This window comes from Daldinia decipiens, assembly GCF_022478715.1.
Source record: "Daldinia decipiens strain CBS 113046 unplaced genomic scaffold F4813scaffold_22, whole genome shotgun sequence".
Classification (NCBI taxonomy): domain Eukaryota; kingdom Fungi; phylum Ascomycota; class Sordariomycetes; order Xylariales; family Hypoxylaceae; genus Daldinia; species Daldinia decipiens.
The window spans coordinates 139,218-164,244 of record NW_026054565.1 but is presented as its reverse complement, the minus strand read 5'-3'; the positions used below and the strand labels follow the sequence as shown (position 1 = coordinate 164,244).

At 46.8% G+C, this 25,027-nt stretch overlaps 7 protein-coding genes across 7 annotated transcripts; 3 read left to right on the top strand and 4 right to left on the bottom strand.

Annotated features, from left to right (window-relative positions):
• Window positions 1-130: 130 nt before the first annotated feature.
• F4813DRAFT_390553 (uncharacterized protein) lies at window positions 131-1,116 on the top strand (the record flags this gene model as incomplete). The annotated part of the gene is made up of 2 exons (XM_049247036.1): window positions 131-327; window positions 432-1,116. The coding sequence occupies 2 exons, from the start codon at window positions 131-133 to the stop codon at window positions 1,114-1,116; spliced, it is 882 nt and encodes a 293-aa protein (XP_049098479.1).
• A 33-nt stretch (window positions 1,117-1,149) lies between these two features.
• On the bottom strand, window positions 1,150-2,663 carry F4813DRAFT_363489 (uncharacterized protein). The gene is made up of 2 exons (XM_049243705.1): window positions 2,132-2,663; window positions 1,150-2,021 (listed from the first exon to the last, which is right to left on the bottom strand). Exons 1-2 carry the CDS (start codon window positions 2,244-2,246, stop codon window positions 1,792-1,794), a joined length of 345 nt encoding a protein of 114 aa, XP_049098478.1. The 5' UTR covers window positions 2,247-2,663; the 3' UTR covers window positions 1,150-1,791.
• A 3,336-nt stretch (window positions 2,664-5,999) lies between these two features.
• On the bottom strand, window positions 6,000-7,245 carry F4813DRAFT_127204 (uncharacterized protein). The gene is made up of 2 exons (XM_049238673.1): window positions 6,541-7,245; window positions 6,000-6,429 (listed from the first exon to the last, which is right to left on the bottom strand). The coding sequence occupies exons 1-2, from the start codon at window positions 6,802-6,804 to the stop codon at window positions 6,130-6,132; spliced, it is 564 nt and encodes a 187-aa protein (XP_049098477.1). The 5' UTR covers window positions 6,805-7,245; the 3' UTR covers window positions 6,000-6,129.
• Window positions 7,246-11,825: 4,580 nt separating this feature from the next.
• Window positions 11,826-13,060, bottom strand: F4813DRAFT_127149 (cyclin-like protein). Its single transcript, XM_049238672.1, has 3 exons — window positions 12,788-13,060; window positions 12,517-12,726; window positions 11,826-12,453 (listed from the first exon to the last, which is right to left on the bottom strand). Exons 1-3 carry the CDS (start codon window positions 12,945-12,947, stop codon window positions 11,894-11,896), a joined length of 930 nt encoding a protein of 309 aa, XP_049098476.1. The 5' UTR covers window positions 12,948-13,060; the 3' UTR covers window positions 11,826-11,893.
• A 605-nt stretch (window positions 13,061-13,665) lies between these two features.
• On the top strand, window positions 13,666-16,169 carry F4813DRAFT_381386 (mitochondrial carrier; the record flags this gene model as incomplete). The annotated part of the gene is made up of 8 exons (XM_049245668.1): window positions 13,666-13,828; window positions 13,900-13,980; window positions 14,053-14,260; window positions 14,529-15,232; window positions 15,297-15,343; window positions 15,397-15,515; window positions 15,567-15,602; window positions 15,653-16,169. The coding sequence occupies 8 exons, from the start codon at window positions 13,666-13,668 to the stop codon at window positions 16,167-16,169; spliced, it is 1,875 nt and encodes a 624-aa protein (XP_049098475.1).
• Window positions 16,170-17,764: 1,595 nt separating this feature from the next.
• On the bottom strand, window positions 17,765-20,020 carry F4813DRAFT_390548 (cysteine proteinase; the record flags this gene model as incomplete). Its single annotated transcript, XM_049247035.1, has 2 exons — window positions 17,765-19,549; window positions 19,655-20,020. 2 exons carry the CDS (start codon window positions 20,018-20,020, stop codon window positions 17,765-17,767), a joined length of 2,151 nt encoding a protein of 716 aa, XP_049098474.1.
• A 1,769-nt stretch (window positions 20,021-21,789) lies between these two features.
• On the top strand, window positions 21,790-24,926 carry F4813DRAFT_363439 (FAD binding domain-containing protein). Its single transcript, XM_049243704.1, has 4 exons — window positions 21,790-22,566; window positions 22,614-23,236; window positions 23,285-23,578; window positions 23,627-24,926. The coding sequence occupies exons 1-4, from the start codon at window positions 22,518-22,520 to the stop codon at window positions 24,581-24,583; spliced, it is 1,923 nt and encodes a 640-aa protein (XP_049098473.1). The 5' UTR covers window positions 21,790-22,517; the 3' UTR covers window positions 24,584-24,926.
• The last annotated feature ends 101 nt before the right edge of the window (window positions 24,927-25,027 follow it).

The window sequence follows — 25,027 nt, the reverse complement described above, 5'->3', positions numbered from 1 at the left end:
CAGACACATTAGGACACACACATTCAACACATCTGCTATTCCGCATCCCCCGGTTGGTTCGGCTCGTCACGCTACATATCTTTCCCCATCCCAGATTCCCAGGCGCTAGTCTGACGAACGACGGGTCGCCATGTCGAACCCGAACCAACTATACCTCCTGGCCGACCATATCAAGCTTTCCCTGCTGGAACGGCAGCGGGCGCAGAGCCTCAATCTCGATGGCGATTCGAAGGACGGACACATATCTAGATCTCTAGAGCAGTTCAAGGATGGATTAGAAGCGCTAGGGAAGGAGCAGAAAAGGCTCGAGGAAGCTGGCGATGAAGAGTATGCGATGGCATCTTAGGCGATCGGGTTTACGATATACCATCTATACCTACCTGAGAACTATCATCTTTAATATATCCCTTATTATACTAACACATCTACAGTGGCTCCCTCACCATCTCCGATGTCCTTCCCAGCCTACAGAAGCAATACGACGACTTGACATCCCAATTCCACGGCTTTTCCTCTCCATCCAGCGAATCCACCCTCACACATCCGAACGACCCGACCCTGCGCTCGGACTTCGAACACGCCACCACCTCGCCCCGCAACAGCGTCTCCAACCCTCCCCAAGCCTCCTCGTCCTCGAATCTCCGGCCCAAAGGCACCCGCACCGCCTCCAAAACCGTGCGCTTCACCGACAACCCCGCGAGCCCCTCCGCGACCACAGACCCGGACCTAGAGGCGCAGCTGTTCGGGGCGAGCCGGTACCGCGACAACCCCGGCGACGACAGCCTGGGGTACCGGGACGAGGCGGCGGGCATGGACAACGTGCAGATCCACGCGTACCACCAGCGGATTCTAGACCAGCAGGACGAGCAGCTGGACGCGTTGGGCGCTAGCATCGCGCGCCAGCGGGAGCTCAGCATGCAGATCGGCGACGAGCTCGACGAGCACGTGGCCATGCTGGATGATGTCGATAGCGCGGTAGACCGGCACCAGGGGCGGCTGGATCGCGCGAAGCGCCAGGTCGGCAAGATTACGAGGGCGGCGGGGGATAGTAAGCAGATGATCGCTATAATCATCTTGATTATCGTGTTGGTGTTGCTTATTGCGATTCTGAAATAAAGGGGGGGGAGAAGAAAAAAGAGCACGAGGGAGGGGGGGCTGGCTAGGCACCTAAGGGGGGATTAGAAAAGAGGCGGGATGTGGTAATTGCGCAGGACAGGGCTGGATTGGACTGATATACTCGAGTCCTCGTTGCATTTTGCATGGCGTCGGCATGGCGTTTAACAGGGAGACTTACATTGATTATATATATATCATTGTTTATATTATACACTCATACGTGGACGGGCGCCACGGACTTACACATCGTATATTCTCTCGTTGGGTATTTGATATAAATCGACTTGCGAACCATAAACGGTCCAAGTTCACTTACTGGAAGAATAATGCATACATAGGTACCTAGTTATAATAATTGAGCCATGAATATATCTCAGCCGTAGAAGAAGATTTATAGACTACACGTTAGCGAGGAACGATAGTCGAGCATGTAGATGTAGATAGATACTCCAGTTAGCCATTAGATCCCGAGTCCATTGTCATTTCCTACTCGTACAATACATATTGAGTAAACCCGCAACGAAACCGCCTACCATAACGTCCGAACAACGCCCATCATTTTCATCTTGATCCATCCCTGTCCATCAAGTCGACTCTGAAATAGCCAGTCAGCCCAACGTCTGTATAGTTGCTTATAATAATAATAATAATAATAACTAATAAAACGTCCTGACCTTACAACCCATCACGCATGCTAGTGCCGGCTTTGCTGGTCTCTTCGGCAGCCCGCTTGGTGCGCTCCTGCAGAGCCGCGATGTCCTCCTTGCCGTCGCCGCCGTGCCGGTCTGCCTTGATGGCTTCCTCGCTATCGGATGCCAGCTCGGGCTTCCAGTGGCCCTTGCCTTCCTTGTGCTTCGCTAGCAGGTCCTGCTTGTGCTTCTCCGGGTCGTGTGTTTCGGATCCGTCTGCGTGGGAGGCTTTATGTTAGCCAATGGGTGGTTCTTCTTTTAATTATGTTTTCTTGGTTTACATAGATGCGTATAATCCTTCTCTTGGGGGAAGCGGTGTCACTTACGGTTGCTCTCCTTGTAGGATAGGTTTGCGGAGCTGGTGGTGAAGGTCCGTTGTGCCGCTGCTTGTCTGCCTGTAGCAATGGTAGCAGCTGATCTGAATAGCATTCTGGAGGCCATTATGTTTATGTGTGTTTGATATAGTTCTCGAGATGGTATATAAGATCTCTAGGTAAACGGCAGTAGTCGTAGCTGTAGTTGTAGTTGTATAAGTGAGTATGTAGGTAGTATGTTGTAGACAGTGGGTAGCTTGAAGCTTAGAAAAATTGCATATAAACAATGTATTCGAGTCGGGGTAAGCTTATTAGTTCAATTGAACTTATCCCAAAGAGCTTTGAGGTAATTGTCTCGTAGTCATGGAACATGGCGCTGCTCTCAATGGCCGGAGACCAAGGAATTTACTTAATATTATGACGTCAAGAGCTTGTAAGAGGGAACCTTGGGTGGGTTATGCAAATCTGATGAGAAATGAGAGAAATGATTGGTCAGTAATAACTAGCGCACGGTTCATTCCACGGCTTAGTCCGCTTTCTTTCTTCGGAGACGACATCACTTCTCCACCTAACCGTTGCACCTTATTATTAACTTAATCTTTCTTTTCTGAATAACTACCTATCAAATACGACCAATGTGACATTCACCTAAAGAAATACACTGTGTCCAAACCTCAGATCTCACTATAGAAATTAGTAGCACGCCATCTTTAATAACGCCTCGGAAAGTATCGTGAACTGTCCCGATAGTTATTCAAAACCGCTAAGCCAGTAACTTATTCCCTAATATCCCGACACCATATCCGAATGATAGACGTCAGAGTTAGTAAGCAGAAGCCAAAGGTAAATAGATACGTATTCATGCATGTAATAACTCCTATTCCGGTGTAAGGTCACAACCGGTGGTCTTCTTTATTCGAGTCGGTTTAGGTAGTTTGCAGGTAAGCGCATGTAGGGAGTTTTAATATACTTTATCACGTTGCGGGTTCCTGTAGTTTATCTCGAAGTAACTATATGTATATTGGTATGAAAGGCTTCGTGCCATAATGATAAGTCTACCTTTAGAGTCATGGGTCAAGTAGACTTAAGCCATTTCCCTAGGCAAAAGTGACATCTGTTTCCTGCCATATCAACTCTATTCTTTATTCTTTGTGGTCAACACTAAGGGGGACTTCGTGGTATAAGTAAAGAGCTATATCTAACCTGTAGCAACCGTGGCTTATATTTGACTTGTATACCCACGGTACACTTAGATTAGACATCTCTTTAAGTTAGCTGTAGATATTATATGCGAGGCTGCCATTACACGGCCTTATACCTAGAACATATCAAGCCTCTGTAGTTTTGACCTTATATATATAATTCCATCAAATAAGAAGCTGACATTTTAAATCTCAACATCATAAGCCAAGCATGAAATATAATATTGTTGGGAACAAGCACCAATATCAAACCCTCTAACTAACCTCAAGCAGTTCCGTCCGTCCGTATTACGCCCTCCAGCGCTCAATGGAGTTCCATCAAATGGACAGCCACATTTTAACAATCTGATATCTGACAGTACTGCATTTACCCGCATGAAGTCTCGAGCAACACATACATGGTAGATATTACTCGCAGCGGCCTCCGTCTCACCTCATGCCGGATCTATCTAATTGGCCTGGGCTTCGACAAGACTCCGTTATCGACCGCTCGTGAAACCGATCCAATTCGCCAATGACAGAAGCGCGCGAATATGTCTCAGAATCACAACATGGTAACAGAGGGTGAATATCTCGCCGTCATGCATTTTGGGAGTTAGTTACACGCCTAACTACCTAACCTAACTTACGAAATAAACTTACTTAGTTATATCTTCTAACTATTAGCTATAGCTACAACTACATATTCGTACTAACAACAATCTTACATTAGTCTCCCGCCTCGCCCACCAAGCACGCAACACAACACAACACAACACCGCATCTCCTACCCATCACCTGACCGGGCCGACGAACGGACAACCTGCAGCCGAGTCAGGAACACAACATACATACACCCAGACACAGTCAAGTCAATCAGCAGATCTCCTTCCTTCCCTGCCTCCCTTACCTTACCTTACCTTACCTTACCTTACCTACCTCAAGTACCTCCTATCTTTGCCTACACAGTACATACCTAACTAGGTATGTACCCAACCCGTCCCATCTGCCCATAATACTAGAAGCTGGTACGAGGTGCGGGGCGTCCGCATATGCAGCAGAGCAGACCCGACGGACCACTAACTCAAACGAGCAAGACAGGCCTTTGTCATGCAGCAAGCCCGACGGGGAGACCACGGGGAAAGGGGCGGCGCGCATACATGATATGCCTACCTACCTATACATAGGTATGTATGAGGTATGTGTGTATGTATGTACAGCCCGATATAAAATATATAATATATAATATATAATATATAATATATAATATATAATATAATATGCATACGCGATACACACATGCACAGGTAGGCGTAGCAAATAACATTAGTTAGTTGCCCAGCCGGCTAGTCGACCGAGAAACAATATATACCCAAAGATAGATCTCTGCATAGCGTACACAGCGTTTATCGGATGATAGTCCGACCTGCACGACTCGTCTTTAGACTGTCATAACCGCCGCTAGACCGATCCGAAGATGGACGAGACGGCAACAGTTGGGATACCAAACCTCAGTCTGACTTCCATATCCCTCAATAAGCATACCAATAGTTACAGCATCGCTACGATCGCTAGTCACACCATCACAAATGCAGGAACACAGTAGAGGTTTAGAAGTGAGAGGCACATATTTCGCCCATTTCAATTGAACACATCGAATGTACGGTAGAAGACACCCAACAAGAGGCGTTCTCTTTTATCTTCACACACAAACACCAAAATAGGTAAACGCCACACAGCCGTTAGGGAACCAGTTGGCGTGTACCCATTTCTGCGCCGCCTGCGCTTGTCCGCCCGAATATGATTTCCTATACACAAAGATTCCATCCTCCCCCAAATCGCCCCGAGAGAAGAAACCTGGTGATGCACTTGACCCAATTGGTAGAACCTTTGCCCGGGGGAATAATACGAAAGAAACGGACTGGTATCCTCTCATCCTTAGACCGTAATACAAGGACAGTAAAAATAAAAAGGGAAACAAAAGACAATGATGATGATGACATGAATATGAGCCCTGTATTTGCAGCCCCAAAGCACCGCGCAACCAACTCCCATCTCGTGCCGTGAGCTTAGAAAAATAAAAATCAAGACACCCCGAGTGCCTACCCAATCCCGTTACTTTGTGTTGAGATTCTCTTTGACCCGGATATTTCCCATGTAAAAAAGACCTTGCCGAGTAGCACAACTCCGCCCCGATGGAAGAACCACCTGCCTGCTTAAACAAAATAGAAACCAACCCCTCGTCGCCAAACACTTGTTCTATATGTGTAGTGGTATTCTTTTTTTGCTCAAAATGTCATAACCCGTGATGACGCTTTATCGTGCCGCTCCCAGATTGAACCCGATGACTCCGTTGTGTCGTGAACACCGATGCAATTACGAAATGCAAAACCGCCGTAACTTAAAACGCCCATTTGCGAACCCAAACAGCCCCCATCTTTCGAGGTCAGAACACCGGGATTATCGGGATTTTCCCTTTTTCTCAAACCAAACAAAAATCAGGTGGTATCGATTATCTTCAATGCCAATTCGCGCCCATCGTGAAGATCCGGAGAAAGTTTTACGATGAACACTAGTTATATGTCGAATAAGGATGTTTTATACAGGGAGAAAGTGGAGTAGAGGTGGAGTCCGCAGTCGAGCCCTAAAATGACCTGAAGATGTGTCGTTGATGCCTGATGTCCGTGCCGGTGCCCGCCAAGATGAACAGCTGCTATTGGAGCAAATGTCTTCTAAACGGAAAGTAGAAGATGTTCAGAACAACTGCAAACGAGTGGTTAGATGATGAGTCATCTCAACATCTAAAGAGGAAGCGAGGCGACAGGCCATCTACCATCGTCTGCCGATGTGCTGCATTCGGGCAGGCGAAACGGACTGCGGCGGGCTGGACATCGTTAGGCCATTGGCGGGGTTGATGATAGGGATGGCATTGCGCGCCCGGGTGGCAGCGGGTGCATGCAACTTTAGACTCGACTGCTGAGTTTGGAAACTAGGAGGAATAAAAGCTGGAGAGGTAGAGTTGAGAGAGAAACTAGAAGCAACTTGTTGCGGGTGCTGCGTGGGTGAAGCATTAGGCGAGTTGCTGGACAGTGAAGATCGGTCGGAAGAAGCACTGCTAATCGACACCAGCTATAGACGAACAGGTTAGTACTATGTTGGTACATGAACGAGTTATCGATACGACCATGTAGAATAGGCGACGTATTAGACAACAATATCATCAGTGTTGGCCTGACTCACATCAATCTCCGTCAACAGCTTGGGGCAAAACTCCATATCATCCTCGAGATCGAAAGAACGGCTCGCTTCGAATTGTGATCGGAAAGCATTCACGGAAACAGATTCACTTAGCTCCTTCATGCTCCTCACACCACGAAACTGCTTCTGAGAGTTTTGAGATACAGAGAGCCTCGGTGCTCTTCGGTTTCGACCGCCATGGTGGTTGTGCGAAACCGAAGGAGCGGGTGCTGTTGGTTGATGATGGTTATAGCTGTAATAAGACATTATGATATTGTTCTTCCCTTAGGGTCATGCGTAAAAAAGTATGCTTTTTCTTTTTCAAAGTAGCTGTCGTAGATTACAGAAAGTGGTTGGACAGAGGAGAGACGTTGGGTGGCGGTGTGTGTGTGTGTGTGTGTGTGTGTGTGCGGGCGGTCCTGTGCGTTGTTGGATTGGGTTGGGGGTGCTTTAAAGTTGCCGACCGTTGCGCTATTAAAATTTGGCTAGGATAGACAACAATGAGAAACTCGTCTAGGCAATTTGAGAGAAGAGAGAATAAGCTTTTCGAAAGTTTGTTGTTAAGAGGTGGTAAAATTGGTTATAGATTTTGGTTATAGATTTTGGTTATGTGCGTTTCTGGGGTAAGGCTTGGAAAGTTTAAGGGACGGGTGAGTGTGGTAGGATCGATAAGAGTAAGAGAAAAGAAGGCGGGAGAGGAGAAGGGCAAGCTGTGATTCGGAGAAGGCGAAGGATTTTGTTGGATGGACAAGAAGCAGCAGAACAGCAGAAGGCGGCAAAGAAGGGTGGGTCAAGGCCGGGGGGGAACTCGTAGGACGCTTGGGTCGCTTGCTGGCTCAAGACCTGGAGCTAGTCTATACAAGGCCTAGTGGGAGGACAACATTGAATAGCGGAAGCTGCAAAGACATGTAAGATCTGCAAGAACCTGCAAGGCCTGCGCAACGCACTGTTCTTATGGACCCACAAGCCTCAAGGGTTTCCTTCATTGATGGCGGGTGGGGAATTGAGCTGGCGAATGAAACTGGAGTCGCCACCTGAGATCATTGGATAGCATATCCTAATATCCTAACGCTAAGACAAACGAGGACTAGCTCTGGAGCCCGGTTCGATGGGCGCTGTTGTTCCTTATGTTGTTCCTATGTACCTAACATTAGTTGTTTCCCCATTGCTCGCAGGAATACCACAGTGCCAGTCGGCTTGTTCTGCAAAACGCCTCTCTTTGGCCGCCTGTTCCCCCTAACAAACCATATACATTGCAATGCTTGCAATGCTTGTAATGCTTGTAATGCTGGCCGTCCCTTGACCAGTCACCCATCACCAGATGTCCGCTGCAATGCGATCGCTAGCGGGTAGCTTGCCGACTTAATTTACCGTAGCGAGTCCGCGTGCTGTGGTCTGGGACAAAGGAATAATAGCCTGCAAGCTGCGCCATCTGGTTACTGGACGAGGCTGGTCAAGAGTACCAGCCGGCACCAGTCGAGGGGGGAAGCCAATTTGGTTCCCTTTGGAAGCCCTATCCAATCCAACCTATCTCATTTGCATATTACAATGTACATATTGTACATAGTAGCAACTAGCAACTATTATGTTAGGTACACTATACTAGTCAGCGCATATCAGGAGACTCGACGAAGGCGTTATGTATGTATTGACTGGGTGGGCTGGTGGGTCGATTGAGGGAGGGTTGAACATGGCTTCAATCTACCAAATCGGTGAATCGTTCGACATCGTCTTAATGCGAATAGCTTCATCTCGATGATCGTTCCTAATTTTTATCGCCACTCGACGTTGATGAACCCACCATCGTCAGATCAATTAGATAGGTACGTAACCCCCCAACATTTTCAACAACGCATTCCCGAGCCTCGCATGGATGATCGTTTCTCCATTTTGCGACTATACATACCTACGTAACCTAGTAGGATGCTTTCTCTACATAACCTTCGACGGTCCAGCCTTGTTACCTACCTATATACGTAGTTAACGTAACCTAGGTAAATTGATAACCTGAATAACTTCCCCTACCTGCTTTGCCTTGCGTTCAGGGGCAACTCCTGCATAGACGGGTTTGTCCCTAAAGGGGAACTCGCTAGACTTTAAATGGGGTTAATTGGTAATTGTCTAATCCAATTTTTAAATTCGCTTTTACCCATAGCGTAATGAATATAATGACACATCTACCAAGAGTTTAAAGGGATGACGGTCTATATTCGATTGATCTCATGGTTCACATCCCGACTTTGTCGAAACTGACGAGTAACTATGGTATTTAGTCCTTAAGGTAATTCCCAGTATCCCTTTGACAACAACGTAGTAAATACAACACCTGCCTTGCAGCGGCGGCTTGGCCTATGTAGGTAATTTCTTGCGTCGGTACCAATTAGGCCAATTAGAGGCAGTTCGGTCCTTTGGCTTGCGTGGGATTGCAGCCTTGCCAGTCGCTCTGTCACTGTGACCACTCACACATACTGTGATATAGTATTCCGGGTCTGGGCGTTAGAAACCCTTGTTGCGCGGTGGAGCAGATGATGGGTGTTGAACTGGAGCTTTACCCTAAACGTATAATCGTTAGGATTGCACATACCAGTCCTGCAAGCCACCATACCGGTGCAAGTGGGTACGGACCAGGTCTCGTGCAGCATGAGACTGCTTGGGGTTTGGGACGACGGGGGTAATGCTGGTCTATTCCCTTTTATTAGGCAGCTTAGCAGACGACTTGTACCGTAGGGAAGATGGCAAGAGAGAAGGTTCTGACCGCCCACAACCGCCTCGACGAGGTAAGAAGGTACTTTGCAAGGGAACGGGTGAATTTCCCGCGCTCCTAAGAGCTGACAGCATTCCTGCCTTTGTCCTGCAGTTTCATTTCTCGAACTCGACCACTCGATATGCTTGCTGGAATATGTGTGAGAAAGTTATGATTCAGGCGCTTGCTCACCTGAAGTTAAACGTAATATGCGCTGCTGATCTATATTCTATTCAAATCTGTACGGTTGTGAGACCAAAACACCGATCAGTTAACCAACCTATCACGACCTGTGATGGGTTGGCATCTGGTTGCTTGTCTGCACCTGTGTAAGATAAGAGCATGGGTCGTCGGAGGCAAATTCGCGATTGAGTGGCTAGTGACCGCCCAACGGAAGACGCAAGTTGCCGCCATGTGTAATGAAATTTGCCTCTGGTCCCTGGAACTTTGGAGCCTAGAACTCATAGACCCTGAATGGTGTAGACCTACATATTGTATGTACGTATGTATGTACACTAGTAGGAGAGAGGCTTGCACGATTTTGCCCGATAATGCATTCGAAGAGTTCCCTCGCAGTTGTAGAAAAGTCTTCTGCGAGTGATGAAGAGTTGAATTGCGCCGACTGGGACGTTGACGATTGTGGCCCTGCTACCCGCTTTGTTCGATTACAACAGTCTTACTTACATACCTACAGCCGCTTGTGACGAAAGCGGCAAATTGAACCCCATACGTACTACCCGTATACATAGATGTGTAGGTTAGTTAGATACGAATGGGTAATCATTCACCCCAATCCTTTATGGCCGTTTACCTGTTCATTGATCTTGCTATGGCCAAATTGGGTTATGTACGTATGCGGATCTTTTCCCACAACTCGTTTTAGTCCAGCGATGGCCTTGTTCTCGAAGGTCTTTGGGTGGCATCCATCTAATATTCCTAGACCGAAGTCAGGCAGTCGGTCAGGGCAGCGATTGCTACTATTTTAGTGCCCCGGCTCGGGGAGAACAATCGAGAAATTCTGGGTAATGAATTCCGAATGTGGTAGATCTACCGATATAGGAGAATCCCGGTTCTAGTTCCGATCAAATATGCGGCTTGTTGTATCAGGTGCTTGTTAGCTTCCATTTGCTGTTTCTCTTTTGGGGGATCGAGAAAGAGGCTTAATTTTTAGGCTTTCCATTAGTATCTCATGATGAAAGGTAGTGTATGTAGTATGAGGTTCTTAGTGGGTATACTCATCCATACATCTTGTGCTGGAACATACTCCTGTTAGAAGTTGACAATATGTGGATGTTGTGGATGTGGTGGTTGTAGATGTGGTGGTTGTACACTACATATGTACTATGTACCTAGAGAGCGAGTCTGACTAAGGGCTAGGCAAGTCTTTCCAAGCCGTGTTACCCAACGTTACCCAATGCACTTGCTGTAAGCTTAGGTACATGCACACGCCAAGGTGGAGAAGTACCGAGCTCGGACCATATACGAATGTAAGTTTAGCTAAGGCGGAGGCTGAGCGGCACAGCCGTTTCTTGTAACTGACCGTTTTTAAACAAGACCATTGCTCCATTGGCCTTCCGTTTTACACCAGTTTCACTTAATATTGAATGTTATGTACTATGTACATTAGGTATATTCATTTACTTATAGGTACCTATACTGTCTATATATGAGACACACACGTTCTCGAGGATCTCAACAATACATATGACGAATTATTATCTTATATAAAAATCTGTATGGCATTTGACTTCATGGAGCTTGCCGGCCGGTTACATAGAATTGCTTCGCTTACGGCGGCACCGACCAACTGTTCGACGTAACGTGTAACATCTTGACGTGATTTATTATATCGGATTCGATCCCGTCTTGCGGGGAACCTTACATGGTATTACATGGTATGGTACGTTCTTATCATCAGCGTAACCCTTTCCACCCTTCCACCCTTCTACCCTTCCACACTTTCTGCATGTGAAGGTTTATGGGTCTTGGACAATGCCTAGATGAGATTATGATTTCGTATCGAGCACCCTTCGATCTGCATTCTGCATACACTAGGTTAAAGCCTCGAAGTCCCCAACTTCTAAAGAGTTAAAAGCCTAACCACGTGCATTGAAAAAATTGGCTCCCGAAACAGCGGAAGTGTTCCAATATTCCAATAATAAATATTACCTGCCTTAGCTAGGAAACACACACAGCATTCCCGTAATTGGTATATTCACTCCAGATGGGTATCATGCCTTACACAAACTCCAACCTCTCGGTCCCCCGCATGTTGATATCATCACATAATATTCACTATGTATATGCATACGGGGGGGTCGGAATTTATCCCTGTAGCAACTCGTCAATACCTCCGTTCTAATTCAATATCTCTTAGTCGGAGCGCGTGTGATTTGAAAGTTGGATACGTGGATTCCGGGTCAAACCTCATATTTTACCATTTCGTAGATATATTAGGTAGTATCAATCGCTGTTGACATGTAGTCATCTTGTTATATGAACATTTTGCGACGTCTCTCAAACATCCCAGTGCCTTTTACGAGCACCAAAGACCGCCACCCACCTCTCTTTCGGTTCATGTAACACGCCATCTAACCTTTGGTGACGACGAATCTAGTGCTTGTCTAATCCTCTGGCCTTGACGAATCTGTTAACTTGCTCGCGCATTATCTTATCATTATACTGCTCGTGGCATTCGTAGAACGAAATCAGTTCTTGTGTGCAGTCTATCATACCCTCAATATCCACGGTGCTCTCAGCAAGGAAAGCAGCGAAACGCTGTATCTTGCCCATTCGCACATCTTGTTGCTTATCTTTCTCGGTGGCTCCAGGTGTATTTTGGCCGGTACCGGTGCTAGATCGACTTTGTTGGGCTTGCGTCAACGCCGCCGTTACTGCAGCCATATTGGCATTATTATTCGGACGGGGAATTAGGGAAAGAAGAATGGCCGTGAGCGCAATGATGTGTGGCGCATATAAGAGCGGTAGGTCTGTCATGTAGTGATCGTTAATTACCGATAGTGCTAGGTTGATCTCGTCTGGAGTAAGGAAAAAATCGGATTGAAGGCTCGTTAACGTTCGGTAAGGTTGGTGGACTATTAGTTGGGAGTTCATCTCGGATATAAGGAAGAACTCGCATTCGCCAACGCGCGAAACGTCAGCATGAAGTAAGTCTAGGAATATACTCTAGTTAGCTGAAAAGCCTAGTTTAACGCCAGAGTATAGATTGAACGCACCTGGCCATAGAGATCGTGCCTCCGTCACAAACATTCTGATATGTTGCGGGCATTCCTCCATCTTGCAAGCCAGATATAGTGCCGTGGTGAGAACGAGATAGGGGTTCGTCCGACGAATTTCGACCTTGCAATAGAATCGCTTTATATATAGCTGAGCCGTAGCAACGGCTTGTTGTTTGATGTTGAGTCTCTTCCCTAAACGACCGATTTCTAGCCAACAACTAGCATTAGCACGCGGCCTTGCATTATGAGATAAGATCTGCCATCTTACGTTGATTAAAGTATATATTTAGATGCGTTCTCCGTGGCAAGGGGAACATTTGTACCAGGGCCTGGTCGCTTTTCTCTAGCTCGTCGCGCATCTGAGCAAGTTCATCTTTCGAGAACTGCCAGAAGCGCCTCTGGGTTGACTCCCAGTAATTGGCCGCCATTAGTCTATAGGATGACGCTGCCTAGGGTATTTACCCAGGTAGTCGAAGAAAATACAAGATAAGTAAGCTTAGATAAACCCAGCATTGGGGAACATGATGGGGGTTGATGGGGGTTTTGGAAACCCCAGCCCTGTGAGGCTGAAAGGAGATGGCTTAGACAAGCCAAGGCTGAGAAAGATGAAGATTGGACAGACGAGCAGCAGAACAAGTTGCGTATTATTAAGATCTAGGTTAGGTACATAGCTGGAGATATCGGACAAAGTGGGGTGGGGGGAGTTGCATTGACTAGCGCATTGATTAGCATATGTCTGTATGACATAATTTGCACTGTGGTTGCTCCCTTTATTTGATAGGTCGCACACAGTCCATTCCCCTTAGTCCGCACGGGAGCATCGTCATCCGGTAGGTTGATCCAGTAGGCATTATTCCTTATCGGCTTATCGGGGCTGTCAAATTGGGTTCGACATGGATTCCTTGTTCCCCGAGGTTCCTTTTGCGGGACGGTCGTCATTTTCGCGCGCCCCGTTCAAGTCTTGGAACTTGTCGACAAAACAACCGACTTTCAACTATCGACTTGTTTGAGGGAATGATCTCAGACAAGTCGCGACAACGACCCCCGACATAGCGTCCAATGATGCCCTATCCGTAGCATTCAATGGTCAGCTTTGCGATAGCCTCTTCCTCGTTCTTTCCGTTGCGCCTGTCATGATCGCCGAGTATGGACATTCCCAAGTTGATCACTAAGTTGGAGATGGAGATGGAGGAGTCGCAGAACCAGCGCGACGTACGCGTTGAGCAGCTTTGGAGAAAACTGGACTACCAAGGCACAGGCGAGCTGGATTGGAAGGGGTTGCAAAAAGGCCTCAAGAGGATTGATCATCGTTAGCAACTAATCCCCTCTGCCTTAGTCGTCTTAGACCTTGGAGATTTTGTTGCTGACTTGGTACGGTAGCAATGAAAAATGCCGATGACTTGCTGAAGACTATAATAAAAGTAGTGGATTCGAACGGCGACGGCAAGATTCAATACGAGGGTCTGTAGAGCCTGCTTTAGATTTCCACCATGCTGTCGTCTGTCCAACTAATCATGATTGGAATGGATATAGAATTTCGAGTCTTCGTCGAAGCTGCTGAGCGTCAGCTCTACGTTCTTTTTAAATCTATCGATCGAGACCAGAATGGGAAGCTTGATAAGGAAGAGCTTCACCATGCTGTGCAACGTGCTGGTCTTGCGGTCCCCCTACGCCGGTTGGATGCATTTTTCGAGCATATCGATCACAATCGTGATGGGTTTATTACTTATGAAGAATGGCGGTTAGTTTGCCTTCCATTTCGTATTGCGTATTGCGTATTGCGTATTTCGTATCTCCCCCGCCTCTCGTGATTCCGAGGGATTAAACCCGGGTGGACATAAAGTCGTTTGTGGTTGTATTGTAATGTTAGCACAGGTCTATACTTGCATGGTAATTGCATGGTAATTGTTTGGATGAGAGTTAAGAAGTTAAAGGCTTGTGGGACAGCGCATCTACACGCGTCACCGTGTTCAATTTTGTAAAACAATACTGACATCTGACAACCCTAGAAATTTCCTCCTCTTCATGCCTAACACTGATTCTACCACCACACTGCGGGCAGTCTTCACCTTCTACTCAGACATCCTCACTCTCAATTCCGAAGGTGACTCGGTAGTCAGCGAGGAAACTCTTCATGGCTTAGGTACGAATATTCTCTCCACCCTTTTTGGTTCAATCTTCAGAATCGCCTGCCCACCGGATGAGGAGTATATTCCTCCATCTTCGAATTCAAACGAGGAGGAACGCGAACAAAGAACAACAGTGACACATAATTCTCCAACAGCCAACGGTACGACCAACATGACCATGGCTGCAGCACAGCCATATGTTGACGATACCTCCGATACCACTACTTCTACCGATGATCTCTTCGGCACTAAGCAGGAGAAGCTTCCCGCAGCAGAAGGCACTGTGATTGAACCGGGATTGAGTGAAACAAGCAAAAGATCTATGCTGATTAAATACCTCCCCGATCCAGGCTATTTCATTGCTGGTGCTGTGGCGGGAGGCATCTCTCGTACTGCTACTGCCCCGCTCGATCGATTGAAGGTCTACCTTCTCGTGAAAACAACCGCAACCGCAACCGCCAATGCCGCCGTCGACGCCGCCAAGAAGGGCCAAGCCATCCGTGCCTTGAAACATGCGGGCGGGCCCTTGGTCACAGCTATCACCGACATATACAAAGTTGGAGGTGTTCGTGGATTCTTTGCTGGTAATTATCTCCCTTGGACAAGACTACTCCAAATCACCTCGAAGCTCACCCTTTCATCAACCAGGCAATGGACTCAATGTGGTTAAGATCATGCCAGAGACAGCAATTAGGGTACATCTTTCAAGGTGTTGTGTCTGATTAAAATCATGCTGACCGCATACCAGTTTGGAGCATATGAAGCTGCTAAGAAGACCCTTGCAAGCCTCGAAGGGCATAATGATATGCATCAGATCAACCCGTATTCTAGATTTGTAGCAGGCGGTGTAGCAGGCATGACTGCACAGTATGTCTACCTATTCGTCCTTTTATATGGTGGTAGTTAATGAGTATATAGGTTTTGTGTCTATCCCCTGGATACCCTCAAGTTCCGGTAAGCCTCACATTGCATTTGCATATAGCTTTGACTTATACAATTGTTAGCTTGCAGTCGGAATACGTTTCTGGCGGCCCACGTGGCAATGCCCTTCTCTTGCAAACTGCCCAGAAGATGTGGGCAGAAGGCGGCGTCCGGGCTACCTACAGGGGTGTGACTATGGGCCTTATCGGCATGTTTCCGTATTCCGCCATCGATATGGGTACATTCGAGCTACTCAAGACGAGCTACATATCATACAAAGCCAAGGCTGACGGTATTCACGAGGAGGACGCCCACCCAAGCACTTTCGTGACGGGAATCATGGGAGCGACATCAGGTGCTTTTGGCGCCTCGGTAGTCTACCCTCTGAATGTGCTCCGCACGAGGCTACAGACTCAGGGCACTATAATGCACCCTGCCCACTATACCGGCATATGGGATGTAGCGCAAAAGACCATTCGGAACGAAGGAGTCAGGGGTCTGTACAAGGGCCTGATGCCGAATCTGCTCAAGGTTGCTCCTGCGCTTAGCATTACGTGGATGGTTTACGAAAATACGAAGAGACTCCTTCACTTGAACTAGACTATTCCTAGGCGAGAGTTTATATCAAAGCTAGAATAGAAGTTTCCAACTAGGTAGGGGCATAATCTATCACCGAAAGCCCACGATAGGGCCATACAGCAAGAGGATAAACAAGCCATAAGAAACAACATGGCCACATTTCAGACGACTCGAAGGTGTCCATTCAGGTTGAGTTAGTCCCTCGAGCGAAGTTCCAACAAGAGGAAAATATCCAGGTGCGCAGGCGGCCGACGAAAAAAAACAGAATGGGAGGATTTTAGATGGATGGATAGATCTCGAAGAGGGCGGAGGGAGAGAGGCGATATATCCAACTTGCATTAGCAGGCGTTCAATAAGAGGGGCGGGTAGGGTTGTTTCGAGGCGTAGGACGTCGTGTGCGTTGGAGATCAATCAATCAACAATTTCGGGGTATTCTTGCCCCTATGTGCCTGGGTAGATAGCGAGCGAGCAAGCTTGCTTCGTCTTTCTGGTTGCAGACAGGTTATGTGTATGTTAGTTAATCTACTGCAGCTAGGTCTTCCCGTAATTTAAACCCGCGAGGATACCAATTTACTCTGGCATTGCTCGCTGTCTTAGTTTATTGTTCGTCCAGTTGCGTAGTACATACCCCTTGAGATAATAATGTTATTTAGCGGACCCCTGACTACTTCACTGAGATCCTAACTTAGTAGTTCCTAAGAAAATGATATTTTAATGTTTTAGTCAACTCCATTTAAGAAGCGTGATTGTATGTAAGAATAACAAGCTTTACTTCATGATACATATAAGAAACACTTTTGAGAGTGACATACAACCTTAACTTCTTAACACAATACTATGTGAGAGGAATCCCCCTAATTAGGACAATCTACAATATTTTCTACGCACCAGAAGTCTGAAGAGAATTTATGATGAGAGGTAGTTACTTTGATCGTTCTCGTCGATTTCTATTCTATCGACACTGTATTTACCCACGACAGGGTCTTACATCACAGCTCTGGGAATTACCCTCCAGAGCGCCAAATCGCATCTATCTATCCAATGATGCTCCTTTTCCAAACATTCCAAAAAACAAACACCTAAACTCCCCGCTCCTTTCGGCGGCCTTCCGCTTGAAGGAGCCGCCAGTCGCGTCCTTCAATAGACTTTTCACTCAACTCCGTTCCTGTCATGCTTCGAGGATATCTTAAAAATGCCAACCAGAGCTCAACACGACAAAATTCGAGTCGCATAGGACATGCCGCCTGCTTGCCCTTCCTTTCCAAACATGATATGCTATGCAGTTTAAACTGCGTACAAAGTTGTTACCACCAACTCCAATAAACACCGGCTCAATGCAATCCCGGTCCATACAGGACATTATATAATAGTAACGTGTTGACGTACGTTGTTATGTATTTTTGCGAGTTTAATGGGTAATGAAGTAGTGGTGTAAGGATATAAAGGTATAGAGGAGTTACGATAATGTAGAGGTATCGTGGTGTAATGGTATAGTAGTGTAGAGTATTTGTGTAGTATTTATTTCGAGGTGATTATTATTAGTAGGTTAGGCGGAATTAAGGGTAGGTAGAGTTGAGGGTTAGGTTAGGTAGTTGCGGTTAGGTATAATTATTTAATTAGAGGTGTGATAAGTCGAACGGGCCGGTAAACCCCCCGTTCAGGAGCATCGCGGCGATTCTCCGTCTCTGGAGAGGCATTTCGCCCTCCGAGTAGCCGCTGGGGTCTATACCCAGCGACAGGTAAATAGAGTTTGTAATTACAAACATACCGCAGTCGTATCCATTCGTCTGCGTGGGCACACTGTAATACTCTGTGCGCCACTCATCGGCAACATATTTGTCGCCCAGAAAGTATCTCATCCAGGTATGGACGTCATGTATGTGATCTGCCCCCGCTGTTTGGAACGAGTCAACATAAGAGACTGTCCGACGTGATGGTCGGACGACAAGGACGGTCCAGTGGTTATTCTTATTGACTGGGATGAGCACCGTATTAATATCGAGGAAGTTGGTTGGTTTCATGCCCCAATTTCGGTCCAACCCTCGGGCGTAGACATTATTTTTAGGTTCGCGTAAGAAATTAGACCAGTATTGAGAAGAAAGCGCGACACATTTTGGCGTGGTTTGCTTAGGAATAATGCCAGCTGCATCATTGACGTAAGTGGCGAGATGGACTAAAGTTGATTGGATGGCGTTATCATTTAACCATGATCCTGTGGGCACTAGCTTCGCGAAGTCTCGTGGCGAGAGTTCTACGCCGTCTCGATGGCGTGCACCTCTCCATTTGTTCTGTTCTGCCTTGCCGTTATCCGGCGCATCTCTAGCTTTCTGGTCCCACTCGTCGCTGAGAGGAGTAATGAGAGGTGCCTTCGGTCTCCGTAACCCGAGCGGGCGCAGTGCCTCATTTAAGCGTTCTTCTTCGATACGAAGTTGTTCCTGACGTTCTTTCTCAGCATTCTCCTTCTCAATGCGCAGTCGATCTTCGCGCTGTGAATCTAATTCATATATCTTGGTATCATTCGGCGTGAGCCGCAAGCGTTCTAAGCCAGGCAGGCATATCTCGTCATCGTGTGCAAAGAACTCCTGGATGCTCGCATATTTTGGAGGAGGCAAAGGTCCCCAAGTCCGTTCGGGTACTTCCTCTTGTTGGACTGGCTTCTTTTCTCGACGCGAAGGTGGTGGAGTTACCACATTAGTCTGGTCACTGGGTGAGCCATTCGGTGAGTCACTCGATAAGCCGAGGCTCTTTCTATAAGGAAATAGTCGCGTAGCTCTTCTAGCAGAGGCTATAGCGGCTGCAGAGTTCGGCGAAATTATGGGAGAGATAGATGGTGATGTTTCTAGTTCGCTCGTCGATGAACCGGTGGGTACGGTAGCAACAGGATGATCGATGTCCATGCGATCATCTACAAATTCAGTAGGGGTAAATGGACCATTCTCTTCGCGGTCAAGTCGACGGCGCTTTGGAGTCCGTCTACCATCTTCGGAAGGAGCTGGTGTCGGAATTGAGGGGCTTTGATGCGGGCGGAAGATTCTGTTGCTCAAGGTTGTGTAGAGACTACGAGATGAGTCTCGCAGATAAGTAAAGGCATTGCGAACATTGGTCGCGAATGGGGCGGGAGTAGGTGTCGTAGGTAGGGTCATGTTATGATATACTGGCACTTCCGCACTGTCTATCTCGACCAGCTCGGATGGCCAAGCTCCAGGCATTACACGCTTGGGAGCAGCGACGCGGAATCTTGCGCGCACATTCACAGCGGAACTAGGCCGTTGTAGGTATCTTCGAGTCTCGGGACTCAGTGGTGGAATTTGTCGGGGAGAGTGGAAGGGGGGGGGTTCGGTCCTTGTTGAAGGGTATTGTTGTTCAGTAGCTAAGCCTTGCGAAGTATGTCGGGCAGGTTCCTAACGAGGCCGAGATCTTGGGCTCTTGATTAAATTAATGTTAGCGCCAAATCATAGTGACAAGCCTGCTTAGGCTGAAAGTATATTGACAAGGTATAAACTCACTACTTGTGATGCGACTGGCCGAGCTGCTGACGCTTCAAGTTCACTAGGCTCTCCCCAACGAGGGCGGATTCGCTTTCTCGATCTGGGAAGGGTCGATTTGTCGTCAGGCGCAACAGGGTATTCTAGGTTCGGAAGTTGGATAGTCACGGATAGCTTTGATCGTGGAATCTTAATAACTCGAGCTCGATGTAGAGGTGCGGGACGTGGCGAGTTACCGACTTCCCGGGCGTGGACTTGTGCATTCAGGTGCGCCTGGTCATGGGCTTCTCGGTTGATAGTTGCGCGAATTTCGCGGCAGTGAGAGCAAAAAATGCAATGGACGGGAATGCGCCAGTCGTGCAGCGGTGAGTGCTGTGATGAGTCCATGGTCAATAATGGTTGCTACCCGTAAAGGTTGTATGTGGAAGTGTGGATGGAGATGTGGAAATGAGGAAGTTAAGGCTACAGAGGTATATCCTTGCTGTAGGTGCGATAGGTCAAGTTCAGATAAACTGAATTTAGAAAGTGATTGGATGTTGGAAAAAGGTAGGCAATGTATGATCAGATGAAGTGTGCAGGAACTGTCAACAGGCTGCTGTTGTATTGTTGTAATCGTTGCGAAGTGGAGTGTGAGTTAGGAAGAAAGGAAAGTTGGATGGGAGTGGAAGTGCGAAAATTTAAGGCAATCGAATCTGCTGTCCGGGAAACCAGGTATCGAAAATAAGGTTTATGTTTACGAGCTATCATACGTACATGCAGGTGCGCATCGAAGTTTGCAACTGATTTGGGCAGTGACGTTCTGCGATTAGGTTCGATGTAGGAAGGAAGGTGCATCTAGATAGATAAAAAAGTTGAGGTTGCGCAGTTCCATAGGGAAAGAACGAAAGCGCGTTAGTAATGCACAGACCACATATTATCATATCTATCTTCGCCGCATCCAGCCTTGTCGATCACCTACACCCCTGTAATTACAAGCCACTAAACCGTATAAGGGCCATTTGACATCATGTAGGTCCCTACCTAGGTACGAAGTACATTATGTACGCACTGACCACAGCATATTGGAAAGACCTGATAATACATATGATAATAGTTCTTTCCATTTATGTAGCTGCTTTACAGCTTCCTCGTTATGACTGCTTATTGCAGATTAGATAAGTACATATGTATCTGTCTAACCTAAGGAGGTACTTACACGTAACTTTAGTTGAATTGATTTTTTTAGGCACATAAGCTTCTATAATATTGCTAATTCGTTATCGGATGGTTCTTCTTCAGATGTGGGACGTATGCTAATTCAAATGCAGCGTTTGACTTTAGAGTTGATCCGATGTCTAAAAATAATACACCAGGTACCTAAATCATCAAATTCAAAGCTGAGAGGTACCTGGTAGAACAATCCCTGATTTAGGTCTTGGTTCAGCCTCACCTGCAAGATCCCGATATGTTGCAATGTCCAACCCCAATATAAAGTAGGTTTGTAGGTATTATTCACCAATCAGCATTTGTAGTATACATATTGAATTATGACATACCATCGCCGGGGCGGGGGGGGTCAACAGAGAAAGGTGCTTAATTTCTTCTTTTTTCTCCGACGTGCAAATTCTCATCTTAAACAACGACTCTTAAGGAAAATCTCTACTTAACCACGAGCTTTAAATATTGTAAGTTGGCCTTTTACACCTCATACCTCAACATCTTATGTAGCATCTTACTCTGGTTTATATGCGAGGGAAGGGGAATGATTGAACATATCAATTGATATACATATATATGATTAAGCGCCGTGTAGGTAGGCCGTAAGTAGGCCAAATTTTTCATATTCGACCTATTAACCTAGCCCTTTTCATGCTTCATGCATATCTAGGTAGAAAGTAGTTCCATGTCTTAAAAGCTTGCATAAGGCGTCTAGTAGAAAACTGCTCAAAGAAAGTCTCTAGAGAAATAGAGCATCTTTTGAAAGTCCACCATTAAGTGTATGTGGGACTAAGAACTTAATATTTAAGGTTCAATATTTCCGAAAGCTTAATAATAGCTGACGCCGACGGAAGTTAAGGAAGTTAGGAAGTTAGGAAGTTAAATGGAACTTACTTGTAGAGATGAGCTAAAAGGTATGTATACCTCCCCTGTTCCACTAAGGGAACCTCGGCAGGCTCGGTCGTCTCATTTTCATTCCCGCTCCCTTCAGCCGCGACTAACCCCCCCCCACTACGGCCCCACCTTTTATTGCCGTGTTGACATCCCGGGTTACTTATGATACAAGGCGAGCCAGCAGCCATATTTCGCTGATCGTGGCCGACGGAAGCGGACCCGAGGGGGGGCTCTCCTCATCTTATTGATGAGACGAGGCAACCAAGGATCAGTATTGTCTAAGTCACCTACCCTGGGGCCTGCCCTGTACTCATGCTATTCTGGTCCCTCAATCTGATTTCTATCGGCGTCCACCGATCTTTCAAAGCCAATGACAAGCCAAGAGGTTGCCCACTCTCTAGCCTCTGCGCCTTTAAGGGAAATGTAAATGATGACAGCTTTAATAAAGTTGCACTTCCCGATGTTCCTGCCGTTGGATGCTACTAGCGCGGCCCTGGTGTCTTACTGTTCCAGCTATCTCTCCCTCGGTATTATTATATATATTCTAAACGAGTTAAATTAATACTTAATACCCAACCTACTTAGCACTGGACACGAACATTCCCTTATTCTAGCCTCACGTATCACCCATGTTTGAGAAAGTTTACCTATCAACACATATGTAAATACTCGGGTTGTGACACTAATTTTAATCGTTGACTCTTATTCAATACGGCGTTAGTTGTTTCTACTATCTATACATCATCGATTTTCACTTCCTTCTATCTGGATCTTCAGTCGATTATCAGGAGCGATGGATAATCAGACTTCAAAGAAGTCTACTTCGCCGCATTATGATATTGGTAAGTGAGTTGGCATCGATCGCCGTATAACACTAACGTATATTCAGTGATTATTGGGGCTGGTCCCGTAGGGCTCATGCTTTCGACGTGCCTCGCGAGATGGGGTTATAAAATCAAACACATTGACAATCGAGCCGAGCCTACACCCACGGGTCGCGCAGATGGCATCCAGCCTCGATCCCTAGACCTCCTTCGCAATATGGGCCTAAAGTCTGCCATCATGGCTCATAAGCCCGCGCGCGTTTTTGAAGTAGCCTTTTGGGACCCACCCAAAAACGGCAAAGGCATCGTTAGAACAGGCACTTGGGCCAGCTGTCCTAGTTTTATTGATGCGAGATATCCTTTCACCACACTGGTACATCAGGGTCGAATAGAACGTGTATTCATCTCAGATCTAGAAAAGAACGGCGTTCAGATCCAAAGGCCATGGACTATTAAGGGGTTTAAGTCGGATGGCAAAGTAGATCCGGAGTATCCCGTTGAAGTACATTTGGAACATGTCGACGGACATCATCGAGAATCGGTTCGAGCTAAATACTTGTTTAGCGGCGAAGGCGCTAGATCATTTGTCAGAGACCAATTGGGAATCAAGATCACGCATAAGGATCCCATTACGCATGTTTGGGGTGTTATTGATGGCGTTGTTAAGACCGATTTCCCAGACATCAAGGTAAGTCCCATTGTATAACTTCGGCTGGCTTCAAACTGACGATTTTAGATGAAATGTACTATACACTCCGGACATGGCTCGATAATGGTTATTCCTCGCGAAGATAACATGGTCCGGCTATACATACAGATCGCATCATCTACGGATGCAGACTGGAGTCCGCGTAAGACAGCTACTGCGGAACAAGTTCAGGCCTCCGCGAAGAAGATTCTCCATCCATACCTCATCGAATGGGAACATGTGGAATGGTACTCGGTATATCCTATCGGACAAGGCATTTCAGATAAATACACAATTGATCACCGTGTGTTCCTGGGCGGCGATGCTTGTCATACTCATAGTGTAAGTCTCATACATCATTCTTAGACAGCGTTATTGACTCCTCGGTAGCCAAAAGCTGGTCAAGGAATGAACACAGCATTTCTCGATGCCCTCAATCTCGCCTGGAAAATCCACGCCGTCGAAGCTGGATTCGCTGATCGAGCCATCTTAACAACGTACGAAACTGAACGCAAGGACGTTGCAGAAACTCTGCTCTCATTTGACAACAAATATGCCAAACTATTCTCGCAACGGCCGCCTGCTGCAAAAGAGGTACAGGCCGCCTCGGAGCAGACGGATGCGCAGGCCGAAGATAATGCCTTCGTTAGGACCTTCAAGGAGTCTTGCGAATTTACTAGTGGATATGGTGTGGCCTACAAACCCAATGCGCTAAACTGGTCTCCAGATCACACAGCCAAGTCCTCTTTAATCAATCCTCGAGGAAGCAAACTACGAACGGGTCGGATTATGATCAACGCCAACGTCACGAGGGTTGTCGACGCAAATGTTGTGCATTTAGAACAAGAAGTTCCTCTCAACGGCGCGTTCCGTATCTACATCTTCGCCGGGGAGCCTGCGGTAACCTCTAGGGCATTGGAGGACTTTGCCCTTCGCCTCAGCAACAAGGGTTCATTTTACAGTTCCTATCTTCGACCGGACATTGACTCGGTCTCGCACCACGAGACGCACAACCCTCACAGCCTCTTCTTTACTATATGTACCGTTTTTGCTGCCCAACGGAGTCAGATCGAGATCACACGGGACGTACCGAACCTCCTTTCTCGTTACCGCGACCACATATATGCTGATGACAGATGGGACCGCCGCGTACCTGATGCAAAGGCCACCGCCCACGCCAAGATGGGATTTGACGAGAAAAGAGGCGGGGTCGTCGTCGTTCGACCCGATGGCTACGTGGGTATCGTAACGAGCTTAGTTGAAGGCTCTGGGACCGTGGACGCATTAAACGAGTATTTCGGTACTTTTTGCACAAACAAGTTGGGTGAGAAGATGGCCCAGCTATAAAACATTGTGTTACCCCTTCAGTAGAGGTCTCGGCATTTCGATATAAGCCTATAAGTGCAAAGATGGTTCTTTATTACCCTTATATATTTTAGACATACATTAGGTACCCAAGCATGTATGTAGGTATTAGCAATACCCCGTAAGATTGCTAAATAGTTATGAATTTATACTACACTGATTTACAGAAATACCACAGAGCATCATTTACAGAGTCAATGCATGGCCCAGGGGGCTACATGTAAACATCCTCATATAATGTCAATCGGATGGAAGGAGCACGTATGTATCCTTCAAAAGCTGGGGAGAGCATTAGGCATCTATGGGGTACATAGGTATATAGGTATTACCCAAATAGACTTTGATTCTAATTGGCGTCGTTGCATTATGTACCTACATGTATGTTACATATCGGTACTTATATGCTCGTCTCATAAAGGGAAAGAA